This window comes from Macaca fascicularis, chromosome 4 (assembly GCF_037993035.2).
Source record: "Macaca fascicularis isolate 582-1 chromosome 4, T2T-MFA8v1.1".
Taxonomy (NCBI): domain Eukaryota; kingdom Metazoa; phylum Chordata; class Mammalia; order Primates; family Cercopithecidae; genus Macaca; species Macaca fascicularis.
The window spans coordinates 135,776,145-135,795,794 of NC_088378.1; the positions used below are offsets into that span (position 1 = coordinate 135,776,145).

The 19,650-nt window shown below is 38.8% G+C and overlaps 1 protein-coding gene across 3 annotated transcripts in view; it reads left to right on the forward strand.

The window, feature by feature from the left end:
• Positions 1–19,650, forward strand: part of SRPK1 (SRSF protein kinase 1) — a 91,971-nt gene that overhangs the window by 24,496 nt on the left and 47,825 nt on the right. For 2 of the 3 annotated variants that reach the window (XM_005553197.4, XM_005553200.4), the window contains 4 exons: positions 6,991–7,109; positions 8,950–9,058; positions 9,758–9,845; positions 11,030–11,117. In XM_005553197.4, coding sequence (XP_005553254.3) covers positions 6,991–7,109; positions 8,950–9,058; positions 9,758–9,845; positions 11,030–11,117 — 404 coding nt within the window. Of the gene's footprint in view, positions 1–6,962; positions 7,110–8,949; positions 9,059–9,757; positions 9,846–11,029; positions 11,118–19,650 lie in introns of all 3 variants that reach the window. The other variant, XM_045390734.2, reaches the window with a different exon arrangement.

The following is a 19,650-nucleotide window of genomic DNA, read 5'->3' on the forward strand; positions in this document are numbered from 1 at the left end:
GCCAGGCATGGTGGTGCACGCCTATAGTCCCAGCTACTTGGGACTGAGGTGGGAGGATCACTTGAACTGAGGAGGACAAGGCTGGAGGGAGCCGTGATAGCACCACTGCGCTGCAGCCTGGGCAGCAGAGCAAGACCCTGTCTCAAAAATAAATGCATGAATTAATGAATTAATTAAATAAATGCTACATAGTCCTCTGTCTCACCTTTTCCCTAGACATAGGCCTGCTTCCTAAAATAACTACTTTTACCCATTGCTTTTTGTTTATTTTATTAATAGTTGGATAGACGTGCACATCTCCAGCATACTTACTGCTATTCCTTGATTCATCAGCTTTAGCTATTACCATAAATTCTTGCTATGATTGAGAAAGATATAGTTCACTTGTACTATCACCACTTATCTCTCTCTTCCTCTCAATAAAGCATTGTATTTGGACCTAGTTATCTAACAGCTTTATTGAGACATAATTTGTGTGCCATAAATTCACCCATCTAGGCCGGGTGTGGTGGCTCACGCCTGTAATCCCAGCACTTTGGGAGGCCGAGGCAGGCGGATCACGAGGTCAGGAGATCCAGACCATCCTGGCTAACATGGTGAAACCCTGTCTCTACTAAAAATACAAAAAATTAGCCAGGCGTGGTGGCGGGCGCCTGTAGTCCCAGCTACTGGGAGCTTGCAGTGAGCCAAGATTGTACCACTGCACTCCAGCCTGAGCAACAGAGCGAGACTCAAACACACACACACGCACACACACACACAATTCACCCATCTAGTGCACAGTTCCATTTTTTTAATATAATCAGAATTGTTATAGCTCACCATGATCTAAATTTAGAGCATTTTTATCCTCCTGTAAGAAAACTCCAAACCCATTAATAGTAACTCACCATTACTCCCTTTACTCAGACCCTGGCAACTGCTAATCTACTTTCTGTCTCAGTGGATTTCCCTTTTCTGGACATTTCATGTAAATAAAATCTTATGATTATGTGGTCTTTTGTAGCTGGCTTCTCTTAGTATAATGTTTTCAAGGTTCATTCATCTTGTTAAAGCAGGTATCAGTACATTATTTCTTTTTATGTATAGATATGTGAATTTTGTTTTGTGGATACTCAGCAGTTGGTGGACATTGGATTATTTCTACTGTTTGGCTATTAATGAATAATGCTGTATTTGTATATTCCACCCTGCCCCCAGGAATCAGTCAGCATTTTACTTTATAGTAAAAAATTCATAGTAAGTTCCTGCATTTCCAAGTTAACCAGATCCCATGCAGGTTAACACTACTGGTAACAAAATCATACAGCTATGCATTGTGAACATCCATGTACAACTTTTTGTGTGGATACCTGTTTTCATCTCTTGGTATATACCTAGAAGTGGAATTGCTGGGTCATATGGTAATTCTAATGTTTAGCATTTTGAGGAATTAACAAACTTTTCCAAAGTGGTTGTGCCATTTTACATTCCCACCAGCAATGTGTAAGGGTTCCAGTTTTTTTCACTTCTTCACCAACACTTGTTATTATTTATATTGATTACTTTATAACTTTAATATACCTGGAGTAGGAAAACTTCAAACTGTTTTGTCTGCTCTCACACCACAACAATGAACACAGACTCCTGTGCCAAATGTGTGAAACTTTCTCCCCCGCCATACACCACGCAATCGGTTCTGCAGCAGATACCAGCTAGATGTCCTCTGATTCAATTCAGTTCTGACAGTGTCTTCCTGGAGACCCCACGGATTGAGGGCTCACGCCTCAAGACTGCCCTTCCCCCATTTCCAATGCCAGTTGCAAGCCCAGGTTGTTTTACCTGTGCTTCTGATCAACTGGCTATAAATTGGATTTTCCATGACACCTCCTTGGGTTGAATTAATTTGCTAGAGGAGCTCACAGAACTCAGGGCAACATGTTTACTGGTTTGTTTTTTTTTTTTTTTTTTTTTTTTTTTTTTTTTTTAATGAAGGGTATTACAAAGGATAGAGATGAATAGATGCATAGGGCCTAAGAGAGCTTCCATGCCCTCTCTGGGTGCACCACCCTCTAGGAATCTCTACTTATTCAGCTGTCTGGAAGCTCTCCATACCTCATCCTCTTGGGCCTTTCATGGAGACTTCATTGGATAGGCATGAACAAAGCATGGACAACTGTGTAGAAATGTGATTGGACAAAAAGAGTACGACCTAATAGACTGAGTATAGAAACCCAGCAGGGCCTGTCTGTTCAGATTCTTGGCCTCTCTGTGCATCATTCGTTCCCCCAAGGTATGGGGCAGGACCTCTGAAATGAGGATCTTATGAATCAGAATCAGATAAGGTAGGTCAGATAATTTCTTTATGGAAAGACACGGAAGGATTACATTACTGCAGTGGGAAGAAAAAGGAGCAGGTGAAAGAGGGCAGGAGGTCTGTTTCCGAGGCCTGCTTTTGAGACCTAAGGAGCCCCAACATTATAACAAAAAGACTGATGAGGGCTGTGGGAGTTATGAGCCAGGAACTGTGAATGAACACACACACACACACAAGCATATGCCTCAACCTTTCTTTTTGGTTTCATCAACTGTAGGCACTTTAACTTTGTAACATGAGAATATTGGTGGACTTTTCTTTCTTTCCCAACTGCCCCCTAAATTCTGTCTTTACAATCTTTACAAAGAATCCTTACGTTCTAGTTTGCAGCCATAATTAAGTGTTTTGTGCTTTATCATTGGGTTGATTTTGAAGTAGAAAATCAATAATCTGCATTTATGTTATTTTGACTGTGTCTTGTGACTATAATTACGTAACTTTTTTTGTTTAGATTTTGTTTCTTGGAATTTGTAATTACATTTTTCTCCCTTATGTTACCTCTTTTTTTATCATATTGTTAGATTCTTCCAGCATACTTTCTTGTCTTTGTTTTTTTCCCTGGAATATCTCAGAGCCCTCTGGTCTCTGGCTCTAGGTCAGATTAAATGCATTTCAGGCCTTCTCTATAGTTGTGCTCTTGGAACTTCCTTTTTGGCTCTTCTGTTTTTCATCTGTAAAACAGAATCCTATGGATCCTATGTCCTCTTTCTCAGTTTTACTGCTTTGTTTTCTTGACCTCAGGTAACTTCTTCAGACAAGATGAATGAGAGATAAGTTTCAGTGTCTGTCCATATTTGAAAAACTTTATTCTGCTCTCAAATGCTGTTGAAACTTAGACTAGGTTTAAAAAAATCCTCAGAATTTAGAAGTCATTGCCTCATTGTCTTTTAGTGTATTGGCTTTCTGATGAGATAGATAATGACAGTCTAATTACTGCTCTTCTAGCTTTTTTTTTCCTAGAAGCCTTTAGAGTCTTCTTAACACTGGGATTTTAAAAATTCCCTAATAATGATTTAAGTGGAGCTTCCATTCAATCTCCAGAAATTTCTTGAATTTCTTTAATAATTTTATCTCTTCTATTTTGATAAGTTTCTCTTTCTGCAACTCTGATTATTCAGATGTGGGAACTTCTGGATTGATTGTGTTTGTCTCATCTCTTTTTGAGCATTATTATCTTGAATAGAGATATTACGGGATAATGGGCAATTATGAGATAAGTGGGCATTTTTTCCACCTGCATTTAGGGAATGGTCAACTTTATTTTCTAAAACTTCTTTCTGACTTTACTCGTCTTTTAGACTACAGCATCATAGTCTATATGGAAATGGACATCATTTACCATTTCTCTATTCATATTAACTAGTTTTTAAGTTTTGTCTTTCTCCTGAATGCATATCTCTCCTCTAGGGTCAGTTTTCCAATTGCTTATCTTGGTCTCTGTCTTTGGGGCTGTGGACTTTCCCCAAATGTTCAATGATCTTTAGTTACCTTTTATTTTTATGGATGAGGCATTAGAGACCTGATTGATAACCCTACGTCCCTAGCAAGGCTTTTTCTTTCTTTCTTTCTTTTAATTTTATTTGAGACAGAGTCTTACTCTGTCACCCAAGCTGGAGCGCAGTGACATGATCTCGGCTCATTGCAACCTCTGTCTCCCAGATTCAAGCGATTCTCACACCTCAGCCTCCCAAGTAGCTGCGATTATAGGTGCGTGCCACTGCGCCTGGCTAATTTTTGTATTTTTAGTAGAGACGGGGTTTCACCATGTTGGCCAGGCTGGTCTTGAACTCCTGGCCTCACGTGATCCACTGACCTCAGCCTCCCAAAGTCCTGGGACTACAGGCATGAGCCACTGTGTCTGGCCAGCTTTTTCTTTAGGGTAAATAGGTAGGAGGGTACCTGTGTGATGTTTGGTCCCCCTGAATGCCAGAATCTGGACAACTTTACTCTGGGGTACCATCATCTACACTAACAGCATTTGTTCTTTCCAGTTTATTTCATTTTCTTTAGAGAATAGACCTCCCTTTTTTCCCCTGCAAGATAAATACCAGCCTGTCTGCTGTGCAGTGTACAGTGTCAACTCCATTATGCATGCCTTCAGTTAATCTCCCGCCACCCCCTTTTTTTGAGACAAGGTCTGCTCTGTTGCCCATGCTGGAGTGCAGTGGCACAATCATGACTCACTGCAGCCTCAACCTCCCAGCTTCAAGCATTCCTCCCACCTCAGTTCCCCGAGTAGCTGGGACTACAGGCATGCACCACCAAGCCCGGTTAATTTTTGCTTTTTTTTTTTTTAATGATGAGGTTTCACCATGTTTCCCAAGCTGGTCTTGAACTTTTAGGCTCAAGGGATCTGCCCGCCTTGGCCTCACAAAATGCTGGGATTACAGGTGTGAGCCACTGCAACCGCCCCAGTTAATTAACTTTCATTAAGTTTGAATCAGAGAATCTGTTTCAGAATTCCATCTTAATCTCAAATTGGAGAATGTTGTTGTGCATTCAGACTCCTTATTTCCACTTAGGAAAGTGGGCCAGTGTATTACTAAATAAATTTCCCAAAGACATGTTTCAGTTACAATGAACATTGAATTGTGCAGTTTTATAGCTAATTTTGTGTGCCCTGGGGGATTAAAAAGAAAATCAAGAATTGAGGAAGGTTGGAATGGCCACCAAAAATCTAAATCATTAGTCGCATCAAGGTATTTCTTATGTCTTAATAGCTCAGTCATAGCATGTAACTGGTTTTGCTATTAAAATGTTTTTCTGTTAATTGAATCTTTTGAAAAAATAATCTGATGGAACAGGTTGATGAAAAGGTAAATAAATACTGAAAAATTTAAGATGTATTTTCCTTTAGCCATTGAAAGGAATGCTGGGTACCCTGCCTTTTGTTTTGTTTTTGTTGTTGTTGTTTTTAGACAGAATCTTGCCTATTGCCCAGGACAGAGTGCAGTGATGCGATTTTGGCTCACTGCAACCTTTGCCTCCTGGGTTCAAGTGATTATTGTGCCTAAGCCTCCCAAGTAGCTGGGATTGCAGGTGCCTGCCACCACACCCAGCTACTTTTTGTATTTTTAGTAGAGATGGGGTTTCTTTATGTTGGCCAGGCTGGTCTCAAACTGGCCTCAAATGATTTACCTGCCTCGGCCTCCCAAAGTGCTGGGATTACAGGCATGAGGCCCAGAGGTACCCTGCTTTTTTTGCTTAAAGCTCCTAGAAGACAGACAACTAGTAAGTGTCAAAGCCTGAATGCAAATTCAGGTTTTTCTGCTGCTTGAACTTCTCAGTGCACAAAAATTGTGATATAACTAATTGAAGACATATAGAGAAGGAAATCAGTAAATATTTTTAATGCATTATAAAATGAAATATTTACCTATCAAATAAGCTAAGTTTTCAGAATGGGGTAGTACTTAAATACCAAAAGCCCATGTGTGGCTGCGGGGGGGGTGTAACTTAGAACAACCTTTTTGGGAAACAGTCATACTACATAAAAATCATTAGAAGCATTCATGGCCACTGACTAGAAGGAAATATTCCAAAATGTTAATAGTTATGTCTTGAAACAAGTGTTTTCCAAATTTTCCTCATTTAACATGTTATTTTTATAAATAGGGATGTTTTAACCCCACTTAGTGGTTTAATTTTAGGGAAATAATTCTAATTACAGAATAAAGATTATCCAAAAGTATTCAACAACTATATTTTTAGTAGTGAAAAATTAGAAATAAGTTAAATGTCCAACTGAGCAGAATGTGCCAAAGTAAGCAGTGATACTTCTAAGGGAAGCATGTTAAGATTTTTTTTTTTAGGCCGGGCGTGGTGGCTCAAGCCTGTAATCCCAGCACTTTGGGAGGCCGAGACGGGCGGATCACGAGGTCATGAGATCGAGACCATCCTGGCTAACACGGTGAAAATCTTTTTTTTTTTTTTTTTTTTTTGGAGACAGAATTTTGCTCTTGTTGCCCTGGCTGGAGTGTAGTGTATCTCGTCTCACTGTAGCCTCCACCTCCCAGGTTCAAGCAATTCTCCTGCCTCAGCCTCTCAAGTAGCTGGGATTACAGGTGCCCACCACCACACTGGGCTAATTTTTTGTACTTTTAGTAGAGATGGGGTTTCACCATATTGGCCAGGCTAGTTTCAAACTCCTGACCTCAGGTGATCCACCCACCTCGGCCTCCAAAAGTGCTGGGATTACAGGCATGAGCCACCATGCCCAGCCTGCATGTTAAGATTTAAGAGATTTCATAGAAATTAAAAAAGTTTATGATAGAAAAAGCCAGATGCAAATTTGTTTATATAGTATGTGATTACAGATAAATATTTTTATGAAGATACAGCAACATAGTGGAAGAAGATTCAGTAGTTTATCAGTGATTATGTTTGGATATTGAGATTCAAGTAATTTTTCTCCTTTGTACTTTTTAATATTTTTCAGATTTATCATGTACTGAAGTTGTAAAGTATTTTTCTAACATGAGGTAAAACTACAGCTAATGTTTTCCTAGGCAGCCACTTGGTAATACTCTGTTCGTATTATCTGAAGATTTAGTTTTTTGTGGGGAGGGCGGCATTTGATAATGTCTTATTTTCTTCTGTCCAAATGGAATGGGCATTTTTGTATCATTTCTTAGATCTGAAACTCAGCACCGAGGCTCTGCTCCCCACTCTGAGAGTGATCTACCAGAGCAAGAAGAGGAGATTCTGGGATCTGATGATGATGAGCAGGAAGATCCTAATGATTATTGTAAAGGTAAGTTCATAAGGAGGTATGAAGTGAGACATGATCCATCTATTTGCAGTTTCTCATTTGGATGTTTGATCTATCAGCATAAACACAGTTTTATTGGTGTTTACTTGTATCCTTTTCTCTAAAACTTAGGAAATAGTATTTGTTCTTAGTCTGACTTAATTTATCAAAGCCTGATTTTATATTAAATGTTTTTACCTTTTTCCTCTTTAAAAGTTATAATACATATTTACCTTAGAAAATTCCAGAGCTGTGTTAAACAGAAAAGAATGTAAAAGCCTTCTGCAATGCTATCAACCACATATAACCATGGTAACATTTTGGCATATAGATTTTTACAAAATACCTTCTTACTACTTTTTTTCTCATAGTGATGGCTGTTAAGTTAAACTGGAATTACAGACACTTAAATGGTGTCATCAGGTTGCCTGTTACCTTTTCTGTTTCTTGATGAGACTTTCCGGAGTCTTTGGGTAGGAACACAAAATGGAATGTATCATACCATCTAGGAGAAGAACGTGGCCCTTATTGTCAGCTGGCAAAGATAAATATGAAAATACCTTGATTCTTGCCACTGTTGGCAGCTTTTTTGAGGCCTTCCTCTGTTTTCTGCTTTTTAGGGTTTTTTTTGTTTTGTTTTTTGAGACAGAGTTGCCCAGGCTGGAGTGCTGTGGAGTCTCAGCCTACTGCAGCCTCTGACTCCTGAGTTCAAGCGATTCTCATGCCTCAGGCACCCACCACCACGCCTGGCTAATTTTTGGGTTTTTTTGTTTGTTTTTGTTTGTTTTTTGTGTTTTTGTTTTTTTGTTTTTGAGAAGGAGTCTCGCTCTGTTGCCCAGGCTGGAGTGCAGTTGGTATGATCTCAGCTCGCTGCAACCTCTGCCTCCCGGGTTCACGCCATTTTCCTGCCTCAGCCTCTAGAATAGCTGGGACTATAATCGCCTGCCACCATACCCGGATAACTTTTTGTATTTTTTCAGTAGAGACGGGGTTTCACCGTGTTAGCCAGATGGTCTCGATCTCCTGACCTTGTGATATGCCTGCCTCAGCCTCCCTGCTGGGATTACAGGCATGAGCCACCTCGCCTGGCATTTGTTTGTTTGTTTTTGTTTGTTTTGAGACAATCTCACTCTGTCGCCCAGGCTGGAGTGCAGTGGCACGATCTCAGCTCACTGCAACCTCTGCCTCCTGGGTTCAAGCAATTCTCCTGCCTCAGCCTCCTGAGTAGCTGGGACTACAGGCACGCGCCATGACACCAGCCAATTTTTGTATTTTTAGTAGAAGACACGGTTTCACCATGTTGGCCAGGCTGGTCTCGAACTCTTGACCGCAAATGATCCACCCTCCTCAGCCTCCCAAAGTGCTGGGATTACAGGCGTGAGCCACTGCACCTGGGCTATTTGTTTTTATTTAGAGGAACAAAATCCCGTTTGCTTACTTGTTTTTGTTTGTTTTGTTTTTTGCTAAATAATTATTCTGTCTCCTAAAAAACACCTGAGACTGTAATTATAAATAGATATATATTAGATATATATGTTTAGATAAACTTACTGGATTATTGAGAGACAAGAATATTGTGATATACAACCTTTTTATTGTTTTTGGATGAGCCTGTTGTAGGCTCAATCTAAATCATTAATCTTATTCACTTTTTTTATAACATGAAGTCAGTAATACTATGTGGCTGATTTGACTATTAAGGCTTTCTTCTGTTGAATTGATTGTATAAAAGAAACTTTTTGTTGATAAAAGGTATATAGATGTTGAAAAATGTGATGTAAAAATGCCTTTTCTTACCATTGTTTCTCGTCCTGGTTTTTCTGATTTCCCCTGTGTCTTCCAGGAGGTTATCATCTTGTGAAAATTGGAGATCTATTCAATGGGAGATATCATGTGATCCGAAAGTTAGGCTGGGGACACTTTTCAACAGTATGGTTATCATGGGATATTCAGTAAGTTTTAGTGGTTCTGTAAAAAAATTAGTTAGATGATGTCTAAATATGTTTGTCTGAGTTTCCACTGCTGATCCAGACTTCAATCTATCTCTAGCCTGATACATTTATCAGAATTTTGTTGTTGGCAATAGTCTCTATATTCTTGGAGAAATCACTTTTCTTTCGTGAAGAATCGGTATTATATATCTCCCTTTCTACTTTAGAGACAAGAGTGATTAAATTAATGCTGGTAAAGCTTTTGTCGTTTGATTTTTTTGTTATTTTTATCGTTTTCTTTTCACCCAAATATTTCTTCTGGCTGCCTGTGGGAAAATATTACAGCTATTAACCTTTTAGTTTTTGCCTATATACAGATACACAGAACACTTGGAATTTGGTAATATCTTTCCCCTTATTTATCCTCATTTTGAAGTTTTGCTTGAAATTCAGGGAGATATTCAAAAGAAGGATTTTAACTCAGAGAAAATGTTCAACAACTGAGATTATCTGAGAACAGATCTTTTATTCTTCCTACAAATGAAATCTGGCCAGTTAGCATCATTAACAAGTACAAATGTTCCCATAGAAGTAGCTTGTTTGGGCTACAGGGAAACATGAAATCAGTATTTGTCCTTTTTAACCATCTTATAGCTAAACCTTAGCTTCCTAAAGTAAGGGTAGGCTATGTAGTCTTAATTGCCTGTGTTTGTTTCTTAGGGGGAAGAAATTTGTGGCAATGAAAGTAGTTAAAAGTGCTGAACATTACACCGAAACAGCACTCGATGAAATCCGGTTGCTGAAGTCAGTGAGTATTAGATTATATGTATGAATGCAAAGAATTATAAATATATCAAGTTTCATTGAATTAAAGCACACCAAGTGGAGACTCCTCAGCATGGATAATTTTCTCTATAAAGTTCTAGTATCCTTAAAGAGGTTAAGGAAGACAACAATATTTACACATTCCATGCATGTAGTAGGGAACTGGTGGGAAATGCTATGATTAGAATTATTACACACATGAACCAAAAAAAACCTTTCAAATGAATAAAAATATTCACTGAGCATGTTTTACAGGCCAGGTAACTACTGTCATAATGTTTTTCTTTCCTACTATGGTTAAAAGGAAAGTTGTGTAAATAAATGTATAGCATCTTTTTTGTTGTTTTCAAATATGTTATAGAATACATAATATAAAAATACTGTATTTACTGATTCCATTTATACCTGGAAACTGAGATAAATTCTATAAAAAATGTACTTTTAATTTTGTTTTAAATTAGGAATATGCCATTGTGGTAGAAGGAACTTAAACTCAGAATTAGAAAACCTGGGTTTAGGTCACCTTTACCCCGATATGTTCTCCATGTTACCGTGTTTTTCTTTCTGAGTTTTAGATTTTTTATTCATAAAGTGAGAATGTTGCACCAGGAGATTTCTATGGCAGTACTTTTCTTATTTTCGACTCCTGGCCTCAAGTGATCTGCCTTATTAGCCTCCAGAGTAACTGGGGTTACAGGCACAAGCCACTGCACCTGGCTTAAGACAGTACTTTTCAGAATGTCCGTTTGTGACAAGTTTAGGAGCCTTGTACCTACCCAAAAGTAAATACTGTTTTCTTCATTGAGAAAGTTTTTCCATGAAAAAAAAAAATGTTGGCTGAAATAAACAGTGCTGTTGGTGCTATAGTTGATTCGCATCCTGCAAAAGCTGCTTAGTTCCTCATAGCCTGGTAATCTGCAGTTAATTTGGAGGCCACACTTTGATATCAGGGAGCAAAATAGTTTAGCAAAATTAGAAAAATAGTTCCTGTTGGTTGTATTTCCTCTTATGAATTGACTAAGATTTTTCTCCATTAAAGCTATTGAAATTTTAGTATATTTTAAAGATAGATTTATGTGAGCTCTTTCTTGTAGTTAATTTGCTGTAAGTATTCTTCCCATACCATTTGGCTTATTTCCATGCTTTACTCTCTTTTCCCCACTACAGGTTCGCAATTCAGACCCTAATGATCCAAACAGAGAGATGGTTGTTCAACTACTAGATGACTTTAAAATATCAGGAGTTAATGGAACACGTATCCTTTTAAAAACCTATTTGAGAATAAATCATCCCAATCCCAAAGAAAGGAACTAGATTTGTTGTGTAGATGGCCTTGGTGTCTTTTCTCAAGGCAAACTATAATAAAATTACCTCTTTTATTGTACACTTCTGAACACAGCTCTGAATTTTGTCTGATTTTGTGTGGTGTGATTTTTCAGGATATTGCTTTAAGTTTTTTGTCCCCTTTTCAGGCAATTAGACCGAAATCAAAGAAACTTTTAGAAAATGCCTTGTATCACCAAGTAAAGAATCTATGATTTTTGTTAGCACAGAAACCTTAAGGGAAGTAATTTATTATGAAAAATAGTGTGTTGGCTGGGCATGGTGGCTCACACCTGTAATCCCAGCACTTTGGGAGACCGAGGCAGGTGGATAACCTGAGGTCAGGAGTTCGAGACCCACCTGGCAAACATGGTGAAACCCTGTTTCTACTAAAATACAAGAATTAGCTGGGCGTGGTGACAGGCTCCTGTAATCCCAGCTACTGGGGAGGCTGAGGCTGGAGAATCACTTGAACCCGGGAGGCAGAGGTTGCAGTGAGCCGAGATTGAGTCCACTGCACTCCAGCCTGGGCGACAGAGCCGGACTCTGCCTTAAAAAAAAAAAAAAAAAAAAAGATACTGTCTAAAAGAAAGAAAGATAAAGAAAGGAAGAAACTGGGTAAACAATTTAAAGTATGATTGTATTTATTATACTAAGCCTCAACTTTGAAGAGGCTGTGAATGTAGATTATGTTTAGAGTCTAAAAGGGTGTAATTATTCGTGTTCTGTTATAATGAAAAACTGACTTGTTTTATGTTTTTATCTGGATTTTTAGAATTGTAGAATTGGAAGGAACTGTAGCTGATTTTCTTCACAGGTATCAAAGTGATGTGCGGTGGGCTAATTGAAAAGTTGTTGAAACAGCTATGCTTATAAAGGTCAATCAGATTTTTCAGTAAAAGTTGAAGTCGAATCTTACTTAGATTGGAGAATCTAAAATACCTGTTTATAAGCTAGTCTTAAAATGTATAAAGACATTTCATATATTATTTTACTTTTCATGCATGTTTAGCTTCCTTTAATGCACATTCCTAATTGCTGTTGATCTTTTTTTATTTAAAGGAGACAGGATTACATGTGACTGTAGTTTCATGTAGACTATGGGAAGAGATTTGAACAGAGAAGCAGGAAGGAAGTTGGAAAGGAGAGAAAAGAGTTGATAATGTGGAAAGACTATTGTTCTAAAGTCAATTCTGAGTCATTTCTTAGAAAAATACAAATCACAGATCCCCCAGATGTCTAAGGAAAACTGCTGCAACCATCTTAAAACAGTATCTTGTGCTTATTGTGGTCATTTTGTAGATGGCTTTCTCTCTCTCTCTCTCTCTGTTTTCAAAGAATTAATAATTCTAACCAAGAAATTTTTAAAAAACACACACAGGGTGTCATGATGGCCGTATCTGTTTTTTCTATTATTTAATCTTGTAATGTTTTTCATTGTGCCAGATTTCTTTACTAATTTGCGAAAGTTCCAAGTAAAACTATAGAAATACTCTCAAATCTCCCCGGTAATGCTGAGTACCTTTATTTGACCCTAACTAAGCAAAGAAGGCTTTTTAACTATTGAAATATCTTAGTATGTTTGAATTTCAAGTTCCAAGATATTTTTCTTTTCTTTTTCTTTTTTTTTTTAGATGGAGTTTCATTCTTGTTCCCTAGGCTGGAGTTCAATGGCACGATTTCGGCTTGCCATAACCTCTGCCTCCCGGGTTCAAATGATTCTCCTGCCTTAGCCTTCCAACTAGCTGGGATTACAGATGCATGCCACCATGCCCAGCTAATTTTGTATTTTTCATAGAGATGGGGTTTCTCCATGTTGGTCAGGCTGGTCTCACACTCCTGACCTCAGGTGATCTGCCCGCCTCGGCCTCCCAGAGTGCTGGGATAACAGGTGTGAGCTACTGCGCCCTGCCCTCAAGATATTTTTCAAACATTGCTAGGTGATTTCTCTGTAGCTTCTGTCCATTGATTCCCTATTTTCTTTTCTCCCTTTGTTCTTAGCCATTTTTTCCTTTCTTCATCTTTATCTCCCAGCTGTCTTTGCTCCTGCATTAGTTACTACTATTAGAGATTGAAAGGATATAACTCAGAACACTATGTTAAGGGTTAGTAATGGCTCATGTCACTCTCCTGCTCCTACCCATTTTCCCAACATAACATACCCACACAGAGCTGTACATTCACATTCGTGTGTTTATGTTTGTTCAGGCATTTTTTTCTCTGGACCACTATCGTTTCTCATATTAAAATATAAAGGACACTAAACTAGAGAGTTAGTTCTTACAGAATTCCATGTAAACTGGCTCACTCTACTTGCCTGGAGGGTGAGGGGAAAAGAATGATTAAGAAGGAGGACAGTTGGTTTCTCTGTATAATGTTGACATTAGCCAGTCATTATTATCTACCTATATGACTTCCTGTGTCTTTAGGATACTTTTTTTTTTTCATGCTATATGCTGTCTTTTTTGCTAGCTCCTTTTATTCATAATGTGCCCTAAATGTGCTTACTCAATAATGTAAGCCTTTTGTTATTTTCTTTCCACTATCTCCCCAAGAGATTTTTTTTAAATTTAACCTTGTGATTTCAATTACCAGTGCTTCTGATTGCTACTCATTAGCTTTCTTTCACTCCAATTATTTGGCTCTTCCTTTTTGCCAATTGATTATGATGTTCTATCAAATATTTTTTTAAGCTACTATATGTTTGGTCATTTTAATATCACTGCTTACAAATTAAAACAACATTTTCAAATTGTAATATTTCTCTCAACAAATAAAAAGCAGATCAAAGCTAGAAACATTAAGAGAATAGCTTTACAATCCTATTTTATGTTTAGTCTTTTTAAGTAATCTGCATTTTAAATAATCTTGTTTTGACAAATTTTTTATTTAATTGCTTTTTAATTTTTATGTATTTATTTGTTTTGAGACAAAGTTTCGTTCTTGTTGCCCAGACTGGAATGCAGTGGCTCAATCTCGGCTCATTGCAACCTCCGCCTTCTGGGTTCAAGTGATTCTCCTGCCTCACCGAGTAGCTGGGATTAGAGGTGCACACCACCACGCACAGTTGCTTTTTGTATTTTTAGTAGAGGCAGGGTTTTGCCATGTTGATGAGGTTGGTCTCTAACTCCTGACTTCAGGTGATCCACCTGCCACAGCCTCCCAAAGTGCTGGGATTACAAGCATGAGCCACCGTGCCCAGCCTATTTAATTCCTTGTTTAAAAACATTTCTTGGCCAGGTGCAGTGGCTCACGCCTGTTATCCTAGCACTTTGGTAGGCCAAGGCGGGTGGATCACGAGGTCAGAAGTTCAAGACCAGACTGGCCTACATGGTGAAACCCCGTCTCTACTAAAAATACAAAAATTAGCAAGGCGTGGTGGCACGTGCCTGTCCCAGCTACTTGGGAGGCTGAGGTAGGAGAATCGTTTGAACCCGGAGGGCGGAGGTTGCAGTGACCTGAGATCATGCCACTGCACTCCAGCCTGTGTGACAGAGCAAGACTCCACCACGGGGGTTAAAAAAATTTTTTTTCCCAGCAGAATCGTAGGTAAATTTCAAATGTAAAGAAGTAGGAATAGTTTAACGAATCCCCACAGATCCATTACCCATTTCAGGAGTTATCAGCTTATAGCCAATCTTGTTTTGTCTGTACCTCCTGATAATTCTGTAGCCAATCTTAAACATTTTATCAGTAATTGTTTTAGAGTGCATTTCTAAACGGCAAGGACTCTTAAAATATAACCTAGCCAGTCACTGTATCTCATGCCTGTAATCCCAGCACCTTGTGAAGCTGAGGTGTTCAAGACCAGCCTGGGCAGCATAGCAAGACCCTGTCTCTACAAAAATAAAAAATACTAGACAGGCATGGTAGCTCATGCCTGTAGTCCCAGCTACTTGGGAGGCTGAAGCAGCAGGGTCACTTGAGCCTGGGAGTTTGAGGCTGCAGTGGGCTCTGATAGCACCACTATACTCCAGTGTGGCTGGCAGAACAAGATGCATTCTCTGACAAAAAGATTTGTTAAATAAGAAGATAACCTGAATGCAATTATTATACAAAAAAAAAAAATTGGGGCCAGTTTTAGTCACAAGTTTCTCTAGTCAGTGTTTCAGTCTCTCCAAATGTCTTGTGCTTTATTTTGTTTTTGTCTGCTGCTGCTGCTGCTACTATTACTACTGCTACTACTGGTTGTTGTTATTGTTCTTATTGTTCTTCTTCCTCTTTGGTCTAATTTTTTCTTTGTTGTGGTAAAGTACACATAACATAAAATTGTGCAGTCATTACCATCATCCATCTTCATACCTTTTTGTCTTGTAAAACTGAAACTCTACCTGTTAAATGACTATTAGATCTCATTGGTTTATTGTGTTAAGTCCTCTGTTTCCTTGCTTATCTTCTGTCTGCTTGTTCTAAACATTATTGAGAGTGTGGCATTAAAGTCAACTATTATTGTAGAACTATTTCTCCCTTTAATTATGTCAATTTTTGTTTAATATAGTTTGGTGGTCTTTTAATAAGTATGTAAATGTCTATAATTATTATATCTTGGTGGTATGTTGAACCTTTTATTAATATATATAATATCCTTCTTTATCTCTTGCAACTTTTTCTGATTTAAAGTCTATTTTGTCTGATATTAGTATAGCCACCCCTGATTTCTTTTGGTTACTATTTGCATGGAATCTTTTCTTCAACCTTTCACTTTTAATCTGTTTGTATATTTGGATCTAAAGTGAGTCTCTTGTAGACAGCATATAGTTGGATCATTTTTTTATATATATATTCTACCAAACCAAAGTTATATGAGCTTTTAGACTAATTATTATTATTTGACATATTGGGTTTTTAAATCATGTAGAAAACAAAAAGAGTTATGAACCATTATTACAATAATACTAGCTTTTATAATTACTCAAGTATTTACCTTCATTGATAATCTTTATTTCTTCATATGGATGCCTGGCTTTGTGTTATTGTTTAGTGTCTTTTCATTTCACCTTATAGGACTCCCTTGACCATTTCTTACAGGGCACATCTGGTAATGAACTCGATCAGCTTCTGTTTACATGGGATGTCTTAATTTTTCTCTCACTTTTGAAATACTGTTTGGCTTAATACAGGATTCTTGGTTGACATTATTTTTCTTTTAGTATTTCGAATATATTGGCCCACTGCTTTCTGGCCTCCAAAATTTCTAATGAGAAACTTGCTGATAATCTTATTGAGGATCCCTTGTATGTGAAGAGTCACTCTTCTTGATGCTTTCAAGATTCCCTCTTTATCTTTCAAAAGTTTGATTTTAATATGTCTTGGTGTGGGTCTCTTTGAGTTCATCTTACTTGATGCTCATTAAGCTTCTTGGATCCATGTCTTTCATCAAATTTGAGAAGTTTTCAACCATTGTTTTTTTCAAATATTCTCTCTGGCTGTTTCTTCTTTTTTATTTTTTTATTTTTTTATTTTGAGATGGAGTCTCACCACTCTGTCACCCAGTCTGGAGTACAGTGGTGCAATCTCAGCTTACTGCAATCTCTGCCTCCCGGGTTCAAGCTGTTCTCCTGCCTCAGCCTTCCGAGTAGCTGGGATTACAGGTGCACACCACCACACGCAGCTAATTTTTGTGTATCAGTAGAGATGAGATTTCACCACATTGGCCAGGCTGGTCTCGAAGTCCTGACCTCAAGTGATCTACTTGCCTTGGCCTCCCAAAGTGCTGAGATTACAGGCATGAGCCACCGTGCCCAGCCTCCTCCTCTGTTCTTCTGGGACTGCCACAGTGTATATTTGGTCTACTTGATGAAGTCCCACAGGTCCCTTAAGCCTCTTCACTTTTCTTCAATCTTTTTTCTTTCTGTTCCTCACACTTGATAATTTCCATCATCCTAACTTCAGGTTTGCTGATTCTTTCTTCTGCCTACCCAGATCTGCCTTTGAATCCCTCTAGTTAATTTTTTATTTCGGTTATTGTACTTTTCAGCACCAGAATTCCTTTGGTTTCTTCTTAGTTTTTTTTTTTATCCTTATTAATATTTCCATTTTGTTTATATATTGTTTTCTTGACTTTCTCCACATCTTTTGTTCTTTGAGCTTCCTCCCCACCCCCGCCGAGATAAGGTCTTGCTCTGTCAAGGTCTTCACACCACCCAGGCTGGAGTGTGGTATTGGGAACACGGCTCACATCAGCCTTGACTACCCAGATTCAAGTGCTTCTCCTGCCTAAGCCTCCAGACTACGGGTGCATACCACCACACCCAGCTAATTTTTAAACTTTTTGTAGAGATGGAGTCTCACTGTGTTGCCCAGATTGGTCTTGAACTCCTGAGTTCAAGCAATCCTCCTGCCTTGGCCTCCCAAAGTGATAGGGTTACAGGAATGAGCCACCACACCTGGCCTGAGCATCTTTAAGACGTTTGTTTTAAAGTCTTTTTCTAGTAGGTCTGCATCAAGTCTTTTTCAGGGACAGTATCTATTGATTTATTTTTGTCAATTGAATATGCTGTACTTAACTATTTTTTCATATGCCTTGTGATTTTCTTTTGAAAACTGGACTTTTAAATCTGATATGGTAACTCTGGAAATTAGATTTGGCCATATCCCTAAGGTTTGATGGGGTTTGTTATTTTATTTATTTATTTATTTTCTGAGACAGGATCTCACTGTCTTGCCAAGGCTGGAGTACAGTGACACAGTCATGACTTACTGCAGCCTCGACGTCCTGGATTCAAGCAATCCTCCTGCCTCACCCTTTCAAATAGCTGAGATTACAGTTGTATGCCACCACACCCAGCTAATTTTTTATTTTTTGTGCAGGATCTTGCTATGTTGCCCAGGCTGGTCTCAAACCCCTGGACTCAAGCAGTCATCCTGCCTCGGCCTCCCGAAGTGCTGGGGTTACATGCATGAGCCACTGTGCCTGACCCTGTTTTGTTTTTGTTTTTGTTATGTAGTCTGTCTCTTCCAAGGATCCGCCTGAGACGTAAACGAAAGGCCTTTGCTCAGTCTGCATCTTTCCCTGGACATGCACAGTCACTTTCTGATTTTACCTTTATATGCAGTTGCTTTTGAATGTCCTAGTCTATTTATTTATTTTGAGACAAGAGTCTCTCTCTGTCACACAGACAGGTACAGTGGCACTGTCTCAGCTCACTGCAACCTCTGCCTCCTGGGTTCAAGCAATTCTTCTGCCTCAGCCTCCCATGTAGCTGGGATTACAGGTGCATGCCACCACACTTGACTAATTTTTGTATTTTTAGTAGAGAACAGCATTTCACCATGTTGGCCAGGCTGGTCTCGAACTGCTGGCCTCAAGTGATCTGCCCACCTTGGCCTCCCAAAGTGCTGAGATGAGAGGTGTGAGCCACCATGCCTGGCCATAAATGTCCTAGTCTTAATGTCTAACTCCCAAAGGGGAAAAAGAAAGAAATGAAGGAGAGGAAATAGGGCACTGGCCCTATAAATCCTTGCAAGATCACTTCAGCCAGAGGAGGGGCTTAAAACAATGGAGCAGGGGTACAAAAATGGCCACCCACCTTTCTGATACTTGGAACAGGATCCTTTTTGCTCACTGTGGCTCCAACAAACTGTGTGTAGGGCTGCTTGCTATAGGATTAGGGGATAGGTGGGTGCCACTGTGCTAAGAGCTGAAATTGACCAACATTTATAATAATTTATTATCCAAGCCTCTTCTGGAAGTTGTGAGCATTCAGTAGACTCCAGAGTTTCTTAAGAATCACATTAGACAGATTATGCCAATGCATTGGTTGTCTAGGTGGGGAAACAGATTTCTGGTGGCTTCTTACTCTACCATCTTCTCAGAATCTTCTCTAGTTTGTGATTCTTACTTGAGTCAGGATCTGTATGACATTTTGGCAGTTTATTACCTGGCATCAAGATGTTCCAGGCTCACCTTGTGAATTTCCTGTCTTAAATCTAGAATCAGTTTTTCTCTAAGAAACCCTAATTCCATTGAGTGGGAAATGATATCCAGAATCTAAGCACTTCGGGGTATGCTTTGCTACTTGGTGAATCTTTACCTTTATGATTTGTTGATTCATTGCAAAAAGCACATACTTTCACCTCCTTCCTGTCTTCCCTTTTTAGGGGTCACTATTTGAGTTGCCCCCACAGCTTACTCTTTTGTGGATGTGTGGATTTGTTTGGATTATTTTTCCAAATTGTTTTATTTTGAACTAATTCTGTTGCTGTGCCATTAAGTTCACTAATCTTTTTCTTCTACAATAATCTGCCATTTATTCCATCCAGTGTGTTTTCATCTCTCACATTGCACTTTTTGTCTCCGGAAGTTCATTTTCGGTCCTTTTTTTTTTTTTTTTTTTTTTTTTTGAGATGGAGTCTCCCTCTGTTGCCCAGGATGGAGTGCAGTGGCGCAGTCTTGGCTCACTGCAACCTCCGCCTCCTGGGTTCAAGTAATTCTCCTGCCTTAGCCTCCTGAGTAGCTAGGACTA